Source organism: Quercus robur, chromosome 6, assembly GCF_932294415.1.
Source record: "Quercus robur chromosome 6, dhQueRobu3.1, whole genome shotgun sequence".
Classification (NCBI taxonomy): Eukaryota; Viridiplantae; Streptophyta; class Magnoliopsida; order Fagales; family Fagaceae; genus Quercus; species Quercus robur.
In genome coordinates, this window is record NC_065539.1 from 638,087 (window position 1) to 655,307 (window position 17,221).

General features: G+C 38.6%; 1 protein-coding gene and 1 long non-coding RNA gene across 9 annotated transcripts in view; one reads left to right on the forward strand and one right to left on the reverse strand.

Moving 5' to 3' along the window:
• Nucleotides 1-17,221, reverse strand: part of LOC126690417 (glutamate receptor 3.6-like) — a 66,302-nt gene that overhangs the window by 46,905 nt on the left and 2,176 nt on the right. The window contains exons 1-5 of one of the 8 annotated variants that reach the window (XM_050385548.1): nt 7,588-8,015; nt 6,308-6,592; nt 4,819-6,155; nt 4,388-4,665; nt 3,831-3,862 (exon numbers count right to left, since the gene is read on the reverse strand). In XM_050385548.1, coding sequence (XP_050241505.1) covers nt 3,831-3,862; nt 4,388-4,665; nt 4,819-6,155; nt 6,308-6,581 — 1,921 coding nt within the window. In that variant the 5' untranslated portion in view covers nt 6,582-6,592; nt 7,588-8,015. Of the gene's footprint in view, nt 1-3,228; nt 3,666-3,830; nt 3,863-4,387; nt 4,666-4,818; nt 6,156-6,307; nt 6,593-7,587; nt 8,016-12,979; nt 13,104-14,299; nt 14,707-14,867; nt 14,900-15,425; nt 15,704-15,843; nt 17,218-17,221 lie in introns of those variants that run through there. The other 7 variants (XM_050385546.1, XM_050385551.1, XM_050385545.1 and 4 more) reach the window with 7 other exon arrangements.
• LOC126690419 (uncharacterized) lies at nt 5,107-16,313 on the forward strand. Its single transcript, XR_007644629.1, has 2 exons — nt 5,107-5,229; nt 16,273-16,313. It is a non-coding gene; the product is annotated as an uncharacterized LOC126690419 (long non-coding RNA).

A 17,221-nucleotide genomic window follows, 5' to 3' on the forward strand; every position in this document is an offset into this window, starting at 1 on the left:
TGTTCGAATATTATTGCCCAATGGGTCTGTTTGGTTACTGGAGAAGATTCGACATATTCCTGACCTGAGGAGGAATCTGATTTCTGTTGGACAACTTGATGATGAAGGACATGCAATACTATTTGTTGGTGGTACTTGGAAGGTTACAAAGGGAGCTAGGGTATTGGCTCGTGGAAAGAAAACTGGTACTCTGTACATGACCTCAAGTCCAAGAGACACAATTGCAGTTGTTGATGCAAGTACTGATACAAGCCTATGGCACCGCAGACTTGGTCACATGAGTGAGAAAGGGATGAAGATGCTGCTGTCAAAAGGAAAACTACCAGAATTGAAGTCCATTGATTTTGACATGTGTGAAAGTTGCATCTTAGGAAAGCAGAAAAAGGTGAGCTTCTTGAAAACTGGCAGGACACCGAAGGCTGGAAAATTGGAGTTAGTACACACTGATTTGTGGGGGCCTTCTCCGGTTGCATCCCTTGGAGGTTCAAGGTACTACATCACTTTCATTGATGACTCAAGTAGAAAGGTATGGGTTTATTTTCTGAAAAATAAATCAGATGTATTTGAAACCTTTAAGAAGTGGAAGGCCATGGTTGAGACAGAAACAGGTTTGAAAGTAAAATGTTTGAGGTCAGATAATGGAGGAGAGTACATAGATGGAGGGTTCAGTGAGTATTGTGCTGCACAGGGAATTAGAATGGAGAAGACCATTCCTAGGACACCACAGCAGAATGGTGTGGCTGAGCGCATGAATAGAACTCTCAATGAGCGTGCTAGGAGTATGAGGTTGCATGCTGGACTACCAAAAACTTTTTGGGCTGATGCTGTTAGCACTGTAGCTTACCTGATAAACCGAGGACCTTCAGTTCCCATGGAGTTCAGACTTCCTGAGGAGGTTTGGAGCGGTAAAGAGGTAAAGTTTTCACACTTAAAAGTTTTTGGTTGTATTTCCTATGTTCATATTGATTCTGATGCTCGTAGTAAACTTGATGCAAAGTCTAAAATATGTTTTTTCATTGGCTATGGTGATGAGAAATTTGGCTATAGGTTTTGGGATGAACAAAACAGGAAAATCATCAGAAGTAGAAATGTGATATTTAATGAACAGGTTATGTACAAGGACAGGTCAACTGTAGTGTCAGATGTTACAGAGATAGATCAAAAGAAATCTGAGTTTGTCAACTTAGATGAATTGACTGAAGGTACTGTCCAGAAAAGGGGTGAAGAAGATAAGGAGAATGTAAATTCACAGGTAGATCTGAGTACACCTGTAGCTGAAGTCCGCAGATCTTCCAGAAACATTAGACCTCCACAGCGTTATTCACCCACTCTAAATTATCTCCTGTTGACTGATGGTGGTGAGCCAGAGTGTTATGATGAAGCCTTGCAAGATGAAAACTCAAGCAAGTGGGAGTTAGCCATGAAGGATGAGATGGATTCCTTGTTGGGGAATCAAACATGGGAACTAACTGAATTGCCAGTAGGAAAGAAGGCTTTGCACAACAAGTGGGTATACAGAATAAAGATTGAGCATGATGGTAGCAAACGTTACAAGGCCAGATTAGTTGTTAAAGGGTTCCAGCAGAAGGAAGGCATTGACTACACAGAGATATTTTCTCCAGTTGTGAAGATGTCAACAATCAGACTGGTACTGGGAATGGTGGCTGCAGAAAACCTACATCTTGAGCAATTAGATGTGAAGACAGCATTCCTTCATGGTGACTTGGAGGAAGACCTTTACATGATTCAGCCAGAAGGGTTCATTGCTCAAGGACAAGAGAATTTAGTATGCAAACTGAGAAAGAGCTTGTATGGCCTAAAACAAGCTCCTAGACAGTGGTACAAGAAATTTGACAGTTTTATGCACAGAATTGGGTTCAAGAGATGTGAAGCTGATCACTGTTGCTATGTTAAGTTTTTTGACAATTCTTACATCATATTACTGTTGTATGTGGATGATATGCTTATTGCAGGGTCTAGCATTGAGGAGATAAATAATCTGAAGAAGCAATTGTCCAAACAGTTTGCAATGAAGGATTTGGGAGCTGCAAAGCAAATCCTTGGTATGAGAATCATTAGAGACAAGGCTAATGGTACATTGAAGCTTTCACAGTCAGAGTATGTGAAGAAAGTTCTCAGCAGGTTCAACATGAATGAAGCTAAACCAGTGAGCACACCCTTGGGTAGTCATTTCAAACTAAGCAAAGAACAATCACCTAAAACAGAAGAAGAAAGGGACCACATGAGCAAGGTGCCCTATGCCTCAGCTATTGGCAGCTTGATGTATGCTATGGTGTGTACAAGGCCAGACATTGCACATGCAGTGGGAGTTGTGAGTAGATTCATGAGTAGGCCTGGAAAGCAGCATTGGGAGGCAGTCAAGTGGATTCTGAGATATCTGAAGGGTTCATCAGATACATGTCTTTGCTTCACAGGTGCAAGTTTGAAACTGCAGGGTTATGTAGATGCTGATTTTGCTGGTGATATTGATAGTAGAAAGAGTACTACTGGGTTTGTTTTTACTCTGGGTGGTACAGCTATATCATGGGTTTCAAATCTACAGAAGATTGTTACTTTGTCTAGTACAGAAGCTGAGTATGTTGCAGCAACTGAAGCTGGAAAGGAGATGATTTGGCTACATGGTTTCTTAGATGAATTGGGTAAGAAGCAGGAGATGGGCATTCTACACAGTGACAGTCAGAGTGCAATCTTTCTTGCCAAGAATTCGGCTTTTCATTCAAAGTCGAAGCACATACAGACAAAATACCACTTTATCCGTTACCTTGTTGAAGATAAGCTGGTAATGCTTGAGAAGATTTGTGGATCTAAGAACCCGGCAGACATGTTGACTAAGGGTGTCACTATTGAGAAGTTGAAGCTGTGCGCAGCTTCAATTGGTCTTCTAGCTTGAGGACAGGAGGATGAGTTGCAGGGATGAAGGACTATGTTATGGAGGATTGTAGTTAATGTTTGCAGCTTGTGATCCCTTAAGGGCTAAGGTGGAGCTGATGGAGGAGTTTGCTCGTGTAGCTTGATCAATTCAAGCCAAGGTGGAGATTTGTTGGAGTGGGCCGTGTGTGGCTTGAATTGCCACAAGCCCACGTCCACTTTAAGTTGGTCTCTTTTGACCGAATTTCACAAGGAATAGCAATTCCAAAAGCAGCCGACTTTGACATATATATATATATATATATATATATTATATTTGTAGTGTAGCCGTGTGAGATTAAAAAAGAAAAGGAGTGATTCCAATTAACCTAGCCGCATGAGAGAAAATAGAGAAAAAAGAGGCAGCCAGCTTCTATTCTTATTTTTTATGTGAGAGAGTGCTAGGGTGTAATTGGGATTTGGGTTTCTTGAGAGTGTTCTTGTGCACTATTGTATTCTCCCTGATAATAGTGAAATCCCTGCAACTCCGTGGACGTAGGCAAATTGCCGAACCACGTAAATATTGTCTTGTGTGTGTGATTATTTTTCTTTGACGTGTGTTTTCTCTATTTGATTTGTTTCTCACAGGTTGGGATTTTTGGTTAAATTCCCTACAGAAAGCTGTTCCACTGTTAGTATTGAGGTCAGACTTGCAGTGTAGCTCGAATTGAGTATTAAAACTACAAAAAGCCATATGATAAGCACTAAGCGACCAAGGGTGCTGGCAATCCTTTCCCCTACATAAAACATGGAAGGAGCAACTTAGTAATATATCCATATTACTAGTAGATCCAAGTGATAGTCATGTTGCGTCAATCACAACAGGTCATATCAATATATAGCAATTTGCAAGTGACTACAGCAAATTGCTTGTGAAGAATAAAGTAGAGCATTTTACTTACTATGAGAGGAAACCAAAGTGGAAAAGCTGAAGCTGCAAAGTGAAAGGCACAAAATTAGCAATAGGGGAATAGATAAAAATTCAAGAAGATGCAATCTTATAGAATATTTTTGAAAATGAAAGATGAACTGATAATAAAACATTCCGGATAGAATCATTTATTTACTTTTAGCGTCCAAACTATCATCACCACAAAAGGAACTTTTCTGGACTTGACAACGGTTACATTATTAGTGAAGGTGACAAGTAGGGAAATATGTTCTGCTTTTTTTGGATGTGAAGGGCTTCTAGTGATCTCTACCTTAGCATTATCATTTTCTTACAAAGAAAGAACGAATGGAGTGAAAGTTTTACCATAGTAACGTGTGTAGCTAAGTTGTTCCTAATAGAAGCGTAAGTGATAATACATCTACTACAAATTTTACTATATAAGTTGGACAAACTGAAGTGTCAGCTTTAAATACAAAATAAAAATGTATTTCAAAAATCGCATTCAATGTCCTATAAGTTTAAAAAAAATTAGTAGTAGTTTTAGTATTTTTCTTCTTAAGAACTCACCATATAATTGTGAAAAATTGTTTTCTAGGAGGGCCCCGGAATTCATCATTTGTCCTGCGCTCCAAAATCCAGACAACTGCTCCCACAAGAAGGAAAGATATTCCTGTGACACACCACATCAATGGAGTAAATGGTCTCAAAAATGCCCAAGCACTAGAGTTTAACTTCCAAACTGGGGCCACTACCACTAGCCCAGACTCAATATATGGCTGTGTAAAATCCACCATCTTTGTCCTGTCTGTGGTAATTGTAATGTCTCCAACCGCAGCATCAAAGTCCTATATATATGTAACATCAAAACCAGTGAATCAGGAATTAACAAAAAGCATTAAAAACAAAAGCATTAAAAACAAAAGCATATCACACTATAAGAGTAGGATAGAGGATTTTTATTCCAATGTCTGCAGAGAATTGATGTACTTCATACTTACACCAGTTGTGATCTTGTGCAGAAGATCTTGAACAGGCGTAAATGGAACAAACTTGTACGGGACTAGATATGGTAACGCGTCCTTTGCAGCATTAAACACATCAATGCAATAACCACCAAACATATCAGGGCCTTCACCTCTAGAGACAAGTTCATGAAAACTATCACGGATTGGAACTCCAACTCTCAATTGCCTTCCATTGCTCGATAATTCCCATCCACGAGGCTTTTGAGTTGTTTGTCCTGGCCAGATTACACCGTATAGTGATGGATGAATTGAACTGGAATCATTTGCTTGTGCATTGAGCTTATCTGGTGGCACAACTGATAAGCCAGAAGAATTGGACCAATACCCAATTGTCCTAGGCCCTGTGCCAATCACATTGATGACTTCATATGAAGGATGAATGAGGTTACCATCAGGAGTGAACTTAACCTGGCCCGTTACACCACTCATGCTAACTTTTAAAATGTTATCAAGCAACACTGACCCTTCATCAAAGACACTCAAAGCATTAAAACACAAGTTTCCTTCACTAATATGACTTAAACCCGTATCATTTGAAAATGTAATGTTTTTCCCCTGACTCAAAAATGTGTCAAGTGCATGAGCAAGAAGCCAGACAGTGTCATAGGCATACAGACCATAAGTATTTAGTCCAAAAAGGCCACTATCTGTGTTTCCTGCAGCAGTCAAGTTACTCCACCTGGCAACAAATTTCTTTTTCAAATTTGTCTCTGGTGTGTACATACGCAATGTAAGAACCCCCTGAATACTATCCATTACTGATGAAGATAAGGAAGAATCTGTATCTAGTAGAGTAGAGAGCCAATCAGTAGCTATCCATACATATCCATTTCTCATCATCTGCAAACCCCGTGCAGCATCAAGTACCTCTACACCTGAGGAATCATAAACGTGCAGTATAATAATCCGAGACTCCATCAAAGCCACCTTGACCAGTGCATTGTTGATTTCATCGCGGTCTAAGTTAGGTTTCATGGGAGCTTTATGTGAGATTTTACATCTTTTCTCGGCTAGCATGTCCCCCAATGCAGCAATCCCATTTCTACCATGATCATCATCAATATAGATTGCTATTACATCTCGCCATTCATAGTAGGCTACAATTTCTGCTACTGCAGCCATCTTGAAGAGATCACTTTGCGTTGTCCGAACAAAGTAAGGGAACTGAAGTGAATTCAGGGTGGGGTCTGTTGCTGCAAAGGATAATATGGGGACACGGAGCTCATTCGCTATATGTGAAATTATATGAGCCATAACTGAGCGCTGTGGACCTAGTATGGCCACTGTATCATTCTCCATAAACCGCAAAGCTGAAAAACAACAATTAAGCTTTAGTCCCAAAATAGTGCAGAGTTTGTAAAAGAAGGTGAAAAATATAGACTATGAAATTTTATGACTTGCGCATCTTGGAAAGGATGAAAATTTGTGAATGAACAAAAAGGAGATGTTACAGAGAATGTACCCTTAACAATTTCCAAAAATTCATTGTCTAATTTGGAATCCTGCAATGCTAATTTCAGCATAGTTTTATTTAGAATTGTTGGATCGTCATTCACATCTTTGATGGCAGCTTCTATTGCAACTTTAGCAACTTTCCCAATGGAGGAATTGAAAGAGAAAATAGCCCCAATTTTCACAAAGTTGGGTATTGTAGAAACGTGAACACTAGTATTACTAGTGCTAATACAAAGCCCATGGTAGAAAAGCATAGATACCAGAAGCCAAAACATATTCATGGTGGAATACACTGCAAGAAACAAAACAACGTAGTCACAGACGGATACTTCCTTCTACCAAAAGGCATCAACATGTACAGAATACAGATAAGCATTTATGTTAAAAGCAACAAATATAAGTGGAAGCAAGAAAATTTAATGAGGTTCGGCTTATGGCATACGTCCATAGTGGAAAGCTTAAGCGACTACATATTTATTGCTATATTGAAATGTGTTCCAATGAAGCAATGTAAGTATACATAGGAATATATTAAGTTTGGTATGGTAACTCTAAAACTAGGGTATCCCATGGTATCACAAAATCACAGTAGCCCTTAATTTTCTACAAAACTATTGTTTGCGTATATATGATGAGATGCTAATATATGTATGTATATAATATAATATAATATATAATATAATATAATATATACTAATATATTCTAACAATACACACATATACACACGTAAATATACATAATATAAATACGTATTTATGTATGCATATATACATTTTAAGGATATGAAGCTAAATGGCTTTCCAAAAAAAAAAGGACATGAAGCTAAATGAGCGAAGCATAAGTTGTTCTCTCAGGCCTATGCACATGTCACAAGAACAACAGAAAATACCTCTAAAGATTAGTTCTTAAGAAAATTGCAGTGTAGTATGTTTAGATGTATTTGTGTGCCTATGTGTGTGTGAATATATATATTACCAAAGCAAAGACAAATAGCAATGACTAAACAGAGTCATGAAACACGTAAAAGAAGACCCACCAAATAAGACAAAATAAGAGGGTGTTTGGATTGGGAGTATCTTAAAACTCAAAAATCAAAACTCAAAACACTTCACTCAAACTGAAAAAAACCCATCAATGTTTAGAGAAATTGAAAAAAACATTGAAACACAAACAAAAGAAAAACAGAGCACCTGAACAAAAACTTTGAAATACAAACATTGAAATTTAGAGGAATACAAAACAGAGCAAGGTGGGTTTACGGAGGGAGAGAGAGAAAACGTGGTCACCTGGGCAGAGGTCGGAGCTGATGAACTGACTGATGTTGGCGCAGGTGAGAGATGAGCTTGTCGGTGGTGCTAGGCCTTTGCTTGGATGGTTCTTCTCTCAATAGATGTTGTCACGCGTGAGATTATGAGATGAACTGAACCACTGGAGTTTGATATAAAGGCTAGGTATCAGAAAAAGTCAAGAAAGTGATTTTATGTTGGTTCAGAGAGGTAGGTGAGATGAGTAAATGGGAGAAGCCAAAAAAAGAGAGAGTTCCAGAACTTATTTCTCAAAATTCAAAATTTTGAGAAATAAGTTTTGGAAACAATGACCGAAAACAAAACCAAAAAAATGATTAACAATTCGAAGTTTTCTCTGTCATGAGCGCCACTGTTCTCTCTAGAGAAGAAGAAGCCGAGTTAGCCCGCAGCAATAAGAAAGTAAAAGACGTACGCCACGCCGAGTTCGGCGGCAATATGAGGGAAGATCAGTCTACCTTTCCACTGAGCCAGGGAAGTGTCCGTCACCCTCTGTCATTCAGGGACAAGCTGGTAGGAGAGATACCAGGCGCCTATGTACAAGCCTTCAACTTCACCGAACAAATGGAGGCTGATGAGGACTCAGACACTGAAACAAATGATCTGAGAGATGGTCTAATCGCTGTCAAGTTCCCCAGGGAGCTTAAATCTCGGATTCGGTCCCCGTGGAGTAAAGCGCTTATTGTAAAAGATTATGGAAGATCAGTTGGTTTCTCTTTTCTTCATGGCAGACTCATGTCTCTGTGGAAGCCAATGGGAAAGATCGATTGTGTGGACTTAGGTAAAGAGTTTTTCTTGGTCCGGTTCTCTACCAAAGAGGATTGTGAGGCTGTGCTTAGGAATGGTCCATGGTTTATTGGAGAGAACTTCTTATCCATTAGACCTTGGGAACCAAACTTCAAGCCAGCTGAGGCAAACATCTCTTCGGTGGCAATTTGGGTGAGGTTGGATGAACTCCCTATTGAATATTATCATGTAGAAGCCCTCCAGTTAATAGGGAATGCGATTGGTAAGGTTTTGAGAATAGATACTCACACAGCAAGTGAATCCAGAGGCAGGTTTGCTCGCCTTTGCATTCAGGTAGACATTGGGAAACCGCTTGTTACTGCCCTTCTTATTGGTGGTAAGGAGCAGGCCGTATGTTATGAAGGAGTCCAGAGACTTTGTTTTGCTTGTGGAAGGATTGGGCACCGGCGGGACAACTGTCCCTATGTTGTCCGACGTGAAGCCAATCAGGCAAGGGAGTCCGATGGAGATAACGGCATGAAGGCAGACCGAGAACGCATGGCGCATGATGTGGATAGTCCAGGCACGAAAGCGAGTACGTCCAAGAATGCAGGAGAGTGCGTGGACACGTCGTGTGAGGACAAGCTGGAGGACAATCCCAAGGACAGGTACGGCCCATGGGTAATGGTAACACGAAAACGGATTGGGAGTAAAGCGACAAAAAAAGGGGACCACTTTGAGCAACACACGTTGAAGAGACAGGAGACAACAATTTTTGGTGCTAGTGAATTGCCGTTGAGGGAAGGTAAGAGAAAAGCTGTGGCTAATTATGGCCCAAATGAGGCCCAAATGGCCAAGGTGGTCCAATCCATAGCAAAAGGGGCGAGAAGCTTAGGCCAAAACGCTGGAAAGGCCCATAACGAAGTTGAAAGTCCAAAGGTTTTTTTAAGCCCATCAGTTACGGGTAAAAAAGGGATTGCAAGGAATAGGGCACCTTTAAGCTCAGACAAGAACCTGGTAATAAAAGTTGAGTTGAATCTCCTCCCTAAGTGGGCTGGAGGGGGAGATTGTTGGGTGCTGACACCCACATGTCCAGCCCACCCTTTTGCTTAGCTCATTAAATGAGCTTGTTGGACAAGTGCTGAGAAGTCAGCAAAGTGAAATGGGTTTTGCTGGAGTAGCTTGACCAAAAGAGAAGAATTGGATTCATCTTTTTCTCTATAATGATGTACAAAAGTCCAGCAACATTTATGAAGTGACGTACAAAAGTCAAGCCACATAAATGAAGATGTGATGTTAAACTTGTGAGACACGTTGAAGGAAGAAAAGAAGAAAAGGATGAAGAAATATAAAGTACACCATTCGGCTAGTGAGCAAGAAGAGGAGAAGTCTCAGTGAGTGAGATTGGGGACAATGCAGTCTTAAAGAACTGCGTGAGTGAGGGCAAGCAAAAGAGAAAAGAAAAATATAGAGAGGAAGAGAAAATTGTGAGAGATATACAGTGAGGAAGAGAGCAGTAAGTGAAAAGAAAAAGAGAGTTTTTTTTTTTTTTTTTTTTACTCAAGTTGTATCTCTAAGTGTTGTAATCTCTATTTAATATAGTGAAATTATTCGGAATTTGTCCCGTGGTTTTTCCCCTCAAGGAGAAAGAGTTTCCACATAAATCTTTGTGTTTTTGTGTGGTTATGCTTCTGCTGTATTTGTTGAAATTTATTCCCACTTATATATAGAATTTTTCCCAACATTTACAGATAGGCATTTTAGTTGCTTAAAATGAATGGTGTCCCTGTATTTTTGCTAGAAAAAGTAGATAATAAATAATTCACTTTTAGGGTCATTGATTGTAGAAGAAAAAAAAAAGATATTGATTCCCGAGAAAATCATGTAATTGGCTAAAATTTTAATTGAGGGACTAATCATTGGAACAAATTATGGGACTGCATATGAAATTCAAATTCAAATTCAAATTATCATTAACTTTTGTGAGTGTTAACGTATATTATGTTATGGGCTTTAGGCCCAATTAGGTTACTTGTATAGCACACTTCTTCTTGTACTGCACACATATGCCTCCTCTGATGCTGATTGGGCAGGAGATCCTACCGATCGCAGGTCTACTACAGGTTACTGTTTTCTCCTTGGTTCTTCTTTGATTTCTTGGCGAAGCAAGAAACAAACTTTTGTGGCCCGTTCTAGTACTGAAGCAGAATATCGTGCTCTTACTGATACCACATCTGAGCTCCTTTGGCTACGATGGCTCCTTAAGAATTTGGGTGTGTCCACCTCCTCTGCTACTCCTCTTTATTGTGACAACCAGAGTGCCATTCATATTGCTCATAATGATATCTTTCATGAACGGACTAAACACATCGAGATTGATTGTCATTTTATCCGTTATCATCTTGTCCATGGTGCTCTTAAGCTTTTCTCCGTCTCCTCCAAAGATCAACTTGCAGATATCTTCACCAAGTCACTTCCTAAAGGACGCACTCGTGATTTGGTTGACAACTTCAAGTTGGTCTCACATCCACCTTGAGTTTGAGGGGGGCTGTTAACGTATATTATGTTATGGGCTTTAGGCCCAATTAGGTTACTTGTATAGCACACTTCTACTTGTACTGCACACATATGTCTCCTATATAAAGGCAGTGATGTATATTTTTTCATTTGTGAAATACAATACAATTATTCTGTATTTCTAACAGTGAGTAATCTCTATCATAAATATGAATTCTTAATGTATTATCAAATGATTATCAACTATTTGGTGTGGGGATGACCACATTACGGTGTGATCACTGTCACATCAACGTCTTCTATTTGTTTACACTCTAATGTGGGACTTTACTTCATAACTTAGTCGGCATGCAGTCCCGATACCAATGTCTATGTGACTATGTCCCATGCCAATTCTCATCATGCCTTCTGCACAAAGAGTAGCGTAAGTGTGACTTAACCAGCATGTACACACATTTTTGTCACTCCCAGTTTTGACCACAACTTTCTTCACACTATTTCAATGACAGTATACTCCAAGTGACTTTTGAATCACTATCTTTCATGTGACCAACATCAATCTTCACGGTTGTGACTTGTGAGGAATAGACCATTCATATCTACACCACTATTTACGACTTCAGTTGTAAACATTCCAAATATGAGTTGACTCACGCCAAAATTATCATGAGTACTTTCTTTTAACAACTTAAGTGAACCTAAGTGATATTGATGAATACAGGTGAAAGTTTTGTGAATTCTAAAATTTGAAGTTTCTATGAGCAAAGTGTGTACGCGCATCATTGAGAATGTCTGTGTACGTATGCTTGAGTATGTTTACACGTTCTGAGCCAAAATAGGCAAAATCTATATTTCAATTGCATGATTTATTTCACATATGGCTGCACTTTTGCAGCTTTGTTTTCATTAAAAACTCCTACATTTATTCATACAAACCGTACATGGTTTTTATTTTTGGGTATAAACACATGCACAGGATACAAGTCAGTTAACATAATTAAAATTACAACAGTTCCAAACCCAAACATTTAAAAGAGAGTTTGATAGCCTACGTATTGATTGACTAAAGCTCCAAGATGGAACCAATTATCAGGCTAGATGGCAATGAGGTGGGGCGGGGCGGGGCCGAAGGATGGGGTCTTCGTCCCCACCCCGCATGGTTTTATCTTATCCTATCCCCGCCCCGTCCCACCCTGCATAACGGGAAAAACTTTTTCACCCCATCCTCGCCCCTTGAAGCCCCGCAAAGCCCCGCCCCACCCCCATAAAACTCCACTTTTTGTTAATTTTCCCTATAACTAGTACAATTTTTTTAATGAAACCTATTTCATTAATAAAAATATACTTGAAATTAAAACTAAATTTATCCCATTAAATAAAATCAATTTTTAAAAAAAAAATTTTGAATAATATATCCAAGTGTTTAACAAGACAATCACACACAAAAAAAAAAAAAAAAAAAAAAAAAAAATCTCATAGTATAACACATAACAAAATAAAGGCAGAGAATCACATTGGGTAGAATAAAATAAACTAATATTGATATGTTTGTTTAAATAGTAAGGTTTTAGAGTATGAAAAATTTACAATTATAACCTTTAGCAACACAGGGTAGCGCAAGGATGGGGAGGGGCGGTGCAGGGTGGGTCTAAAAAGTCTAAACCCATTCTCGCCCCGCCCCATGGGGTGGGGCTAAAATCTTGCCCCATCCCCGCCCCACCACCTTTGCGGGGCAAGGAAAACCCTCCCAGGCCAAAGCAGAGAGGGGCGGGTTAAGCGGGGTGGGGCAAAATTGCCATCCCTACTTCATATCCAGCATAAACACCACGATTATTGGGACCATCTAAAGTTCCATCTTCAGGCACTCTTCCATTTGAGACCCTCTGATCATTTCGCCTTCTCTTGGCTCCATTTTTGCCAGCTTCCTCTTGCATTTTATCTGCATCCTCTTCCTTTTCTTTGACAAAAGAAAAAAATGATTTCTTGGTTAAGCTCCCATCTGAATGCCTCATGTACTGCCGCACCATCTTAATGAGAAACAAAAGCAGAGCAAGAAAGCAAGCTGAGCCACATAGTAAAAAGAGTCCCCAAAAGCTTTTGAGTGGAAGGCGGTCTAAGTCTTGCTTTGCACCTTCTGAGCTGCATGCACTTCTTGTAAGCCATTTATCATGAATCCTCTGTAGACCCCCATTCTCTGATAGTTTCAAGATCGCAGTTGACATTTCAATTGCTAGTGGCGAGTCCCGTGGAAAGGCCTAACCAATGAGAAATATAGAACAACACAAAACAAAATATAATTAAGAAATTTATATATTATGTTGTATATGTGACATCAATCACATTTATTATTTATAAGTATTTTGTAATAAAATCGATAATAACTTTAACATTTTTTTTATGGATATGATAGACATGAGCAATGAATTAAAAACAAGTGGCTAATCCAATACAAATATACTATGTCTAATCAAGTCAAACACATGCATATATACTATGGTTCTCTAATGAGTTTGATATGATATATTATTTCAAGATTCAGATCTTCTAGATTTTCTAGGGTATTCTACCAAATAGATTTCCTTATCTTAACCATTCTTTAATGATTTAATGGTCTAGATTTTGCCATGTCAGCATTCCACTAACAATAATCTAAATTGTTTTGTTTGCACCATTATTATTTTATTTTAAGAATATTATTAGTGGAATGCTGACATGGCAGAATCTAGAGTCTTAAATTATAAAAGATTGGTTAGAATTTAAGGAAATTTATTGGTAAAGTACCTTAGGAAATCTAGAGAATCTGAATCCACTATTTCAACCAAAAGCTAAATCTATTAAAAAAAAATGGTGAATTTGATCGATTAACCATTATTCTAAAACTCTCCTCACTAGTGAGTTCAGACTATCCCTTAATAAGTGGGACCCCATACATATGCAAGTAAGATTTTTAATTTGATGTCATTATAATTTACCACTTGTTCAAAAAGTTTAAAATGCTACCAAATGACAATATCAATTACCATTATTCTATCATGATTGTGAACAAATGCTAAAATGAGGAAGTATATTTTTAGAGAGGTGTTACGTCTATAATATTTTCACAACAAATCATAGATGGTTAGTTATTATTGGTTCAAATTTGAACTTAACACTAAGATAATTTTTTTGCCCTAACAATAACAACCAGTAACATCCTGTCACTTAGAATTTATTGTAAAAATGTTGTAGACATAACATTTCTTATATTTTTATGGTTCACTAGTTTCACATTCACAAGATGACAGGAACAACTAGTCATCTTACCGAAAGTTTTGACAATAATATTTTTGTATGCTGAATTAGTAGAACCATTAATGATTAGTGAATGAACCCACAAAGGAATTAAATTTACCAAAGGGGATGTTCCTTGTTACTGTTAAAGAAAAATCAAATGCTTATAAATGATACTTACAAAGCCCCATCCCATTTTGGTGAATTCTTGACCTACTATACCAAATTCACATCGGGTGGAGAGGAAGAGCTCCATGTATGCACGCTCATCAATCACTGCAGCAACACCACCCTTCCTTGGACCATCCCTCAAGGCTTTCTCATATTCGTTTGGAGAGTTCAGGGGAACAAGTCTGTTCTTATGCACGTTGAGCTCCTGTGTCAAATAATTTTCAGCAAATGAACCCCGCAGGTAACCGATTGGATCGTTGCTCGATATTAAACTTTCAATCCCTTTGACGGGTGAAGAAAGCTGTTCCACTGTCAGTATTGAGGTCAGACTTGCAATGTAACTCGAATTGAGTATTAAAACTACAAAAAGCCATATGATAAGCACTAAGCGACCAAGGGTGCTGGCAATCCTTTCCCCTACATAAAACATGAAAGGAGCGATTTAGTAATCCTTATTACTAGTAGATCCAAGAGATAGTCATGTTGCATTAATCACAACAGGTCATGTCAATATATAGCAATTTGCAAGTGACTGCAGCAAATTGCTTGTGAAGAATAAAGTAGAGCATTTTACTTACTATGAGAGAAAAACAAAGTGGAAAAGCTGAACCTGCAAAGTGAAAGGCACAAAATTAGCAATAGGGGAATAGATAAAAATTCAAGAAGATGCAATCTTATAGAATATTTTTGAAAAGGAAAGACGAACCAATAACAAAACATTCCAGGTACAATCATTTATTTATTTTTAGCGTCCAAACTATCATCATCATCACAAAAGGAACTTTTCTGGACCTGATAATGGTTACATTATTAATGAAGGTGAAAAGTAGGGAAATATGTTCTACTTTTTTTTGGATGTGAAGGGCTTCTAGTGATCTCTACCTCAGCATTATCATTCTTACAAAGAAAGTATGAATGGAGTGAAAGTTTTACCATAGTAACGTGTGTAGCTAAGCTGTTCCTAATAGAAGCGTAAGTGATGTTACATCTACTATAAATTTTACTATAAGTTGGACAAACTGAAGCGTCAACTTTAAATACAAAATAAAAATGTATTTCAAAATCGCATTCAATGTCTTATAAGTTTAAATAAAATTAGTAGTAGCTTTAGTATTTTTTTTTTCTTAAGAACTCACCATATAATTGTGACAAATTGTTTTCTAGGAGGGCCCCGGAATTCATCATTTGTCCTGCGCTCCAAAATCCAAACAACTGCTCCCACAAGAAGAAAAGATATTCCTGTGACGCACCACATCGATGGAGTAAATGGTCTCAAAAATGCCCAAGCACTAGAGTTCAACTTCCAAACTGGGGCCACTACCACTAGCCCAGACTCAATATATGGCTGTGTAAAATCCACCATCTTTGTCCTGTTTGTGGTAATTGTAATGTCTCCAACCACAGCATCAAAGTCCTATACATATGTAACATCAAAACCAGTGAATCAGGAATTATAACTAAAAGCATGAAAAACAAAAGCATATCACACTATAAGAGTAGGATAGAGGATTTTTATTCCAATGTCTGTAGAAAATTGATGTACTTCATACTTACACCGGTTGTGATCTTGTGCAGAAGATCTTGGTTTATTGGATTCGTATGCCCATCCCCAAATGGAACAAACTTGTACGGGACTGGATATGGTAATGCGTCCTTTGCAGCATTAAACACATCAATGCAATAACCACCAAACATATCAGAGCCTTCAACTCTAGAGACAAATTCATGACAACTAACACGGATTGGAACTCCAACTCTCAATTGCCTTCCATTGCTCGATAATTCCCATCCACGAGGCTTTTGAGTTGTTTGTCCTGGCCAGATTACACCGTATAGTGATGGTTGAATTGAACTGGAACCATTTGCTTGTGCATTGAGCTTATCTGGTGGCACAACTGATAAGCCAGAAGAATTGGACCAATACCCAATTGTCCTAGACCCTGTGCCAATCACATTGATGACTTCATACGAAGGATGAATGAGGTTACCATCAGGAGTGAACTTAACCTGGCCAGTTACACCACTCATGCTAACATTTAAAATGTTTTCAAGCAACACTAACCCTTCATCAAAGACACTCATAGCATTAAAACGCAAGTTTCCTTCACTAAAATCACTTAAAACCTTATCATTTGAAAATGAAATGTTTTTCCCCTGACTGAAAAATGTGTCCAGTGCATGAGCAAGAAGCCAGACAGTGTCATAGGCATACAGACCATAAGTATTTAGTCCAAAAAGGCCATTATCTGTGTTTCCTGCAGCAGTCAAGTTGCTCCACCTGGAAACAAAATTCTTTTTCAACTTTGTCTCCGGTGTGTACATGCGCAATGTAAGAACCCCCTGAATACTATCCATTACTGATGAATTTAAGGAAGATTCTGTGTCTAGTAGAGTAGAGAGCCAATCAGTAGCAATCCATACATATCCATTTCTCATCATCTGCATATCCCTTGCAGCACGAAGTACCTCTACACCTGAGGAATCATAAATGTGCAGTATAATAATTCGAGACTCCATCAAAGCCACCTTGACCAGTGCATTGGTGATGTCAAGGCGGCCTAAGTCAGGGCTCATAGGAGCTTTATATGAGATTTTACATCTTTTCTCGGCTAGCATGTCCCCCAATGCAGCAATCCCATTTCTACCATGATCATCATCAATATAGATTGCTATTACATCTCGCCATTCATAGTGGGCTACAATTTCTGCTACTGCAGCCATCTCGAAGAGATCACTTTGCGTTGTCCGAACAAAGTAAGGGAACTGAAGTGAATTCAGGGTGGGGTCTGTTGCTGCAAAGGATAATAAGGGGACACGTAGCTCATTCGCTATATGTGAAATTATATGAGCCATAACTGAGCGCTGGGGACCTAGTATGGCCACTGTATCATTCTCCATAAACCGCAAAGCTGAAAAACAACAATTAAGCTTT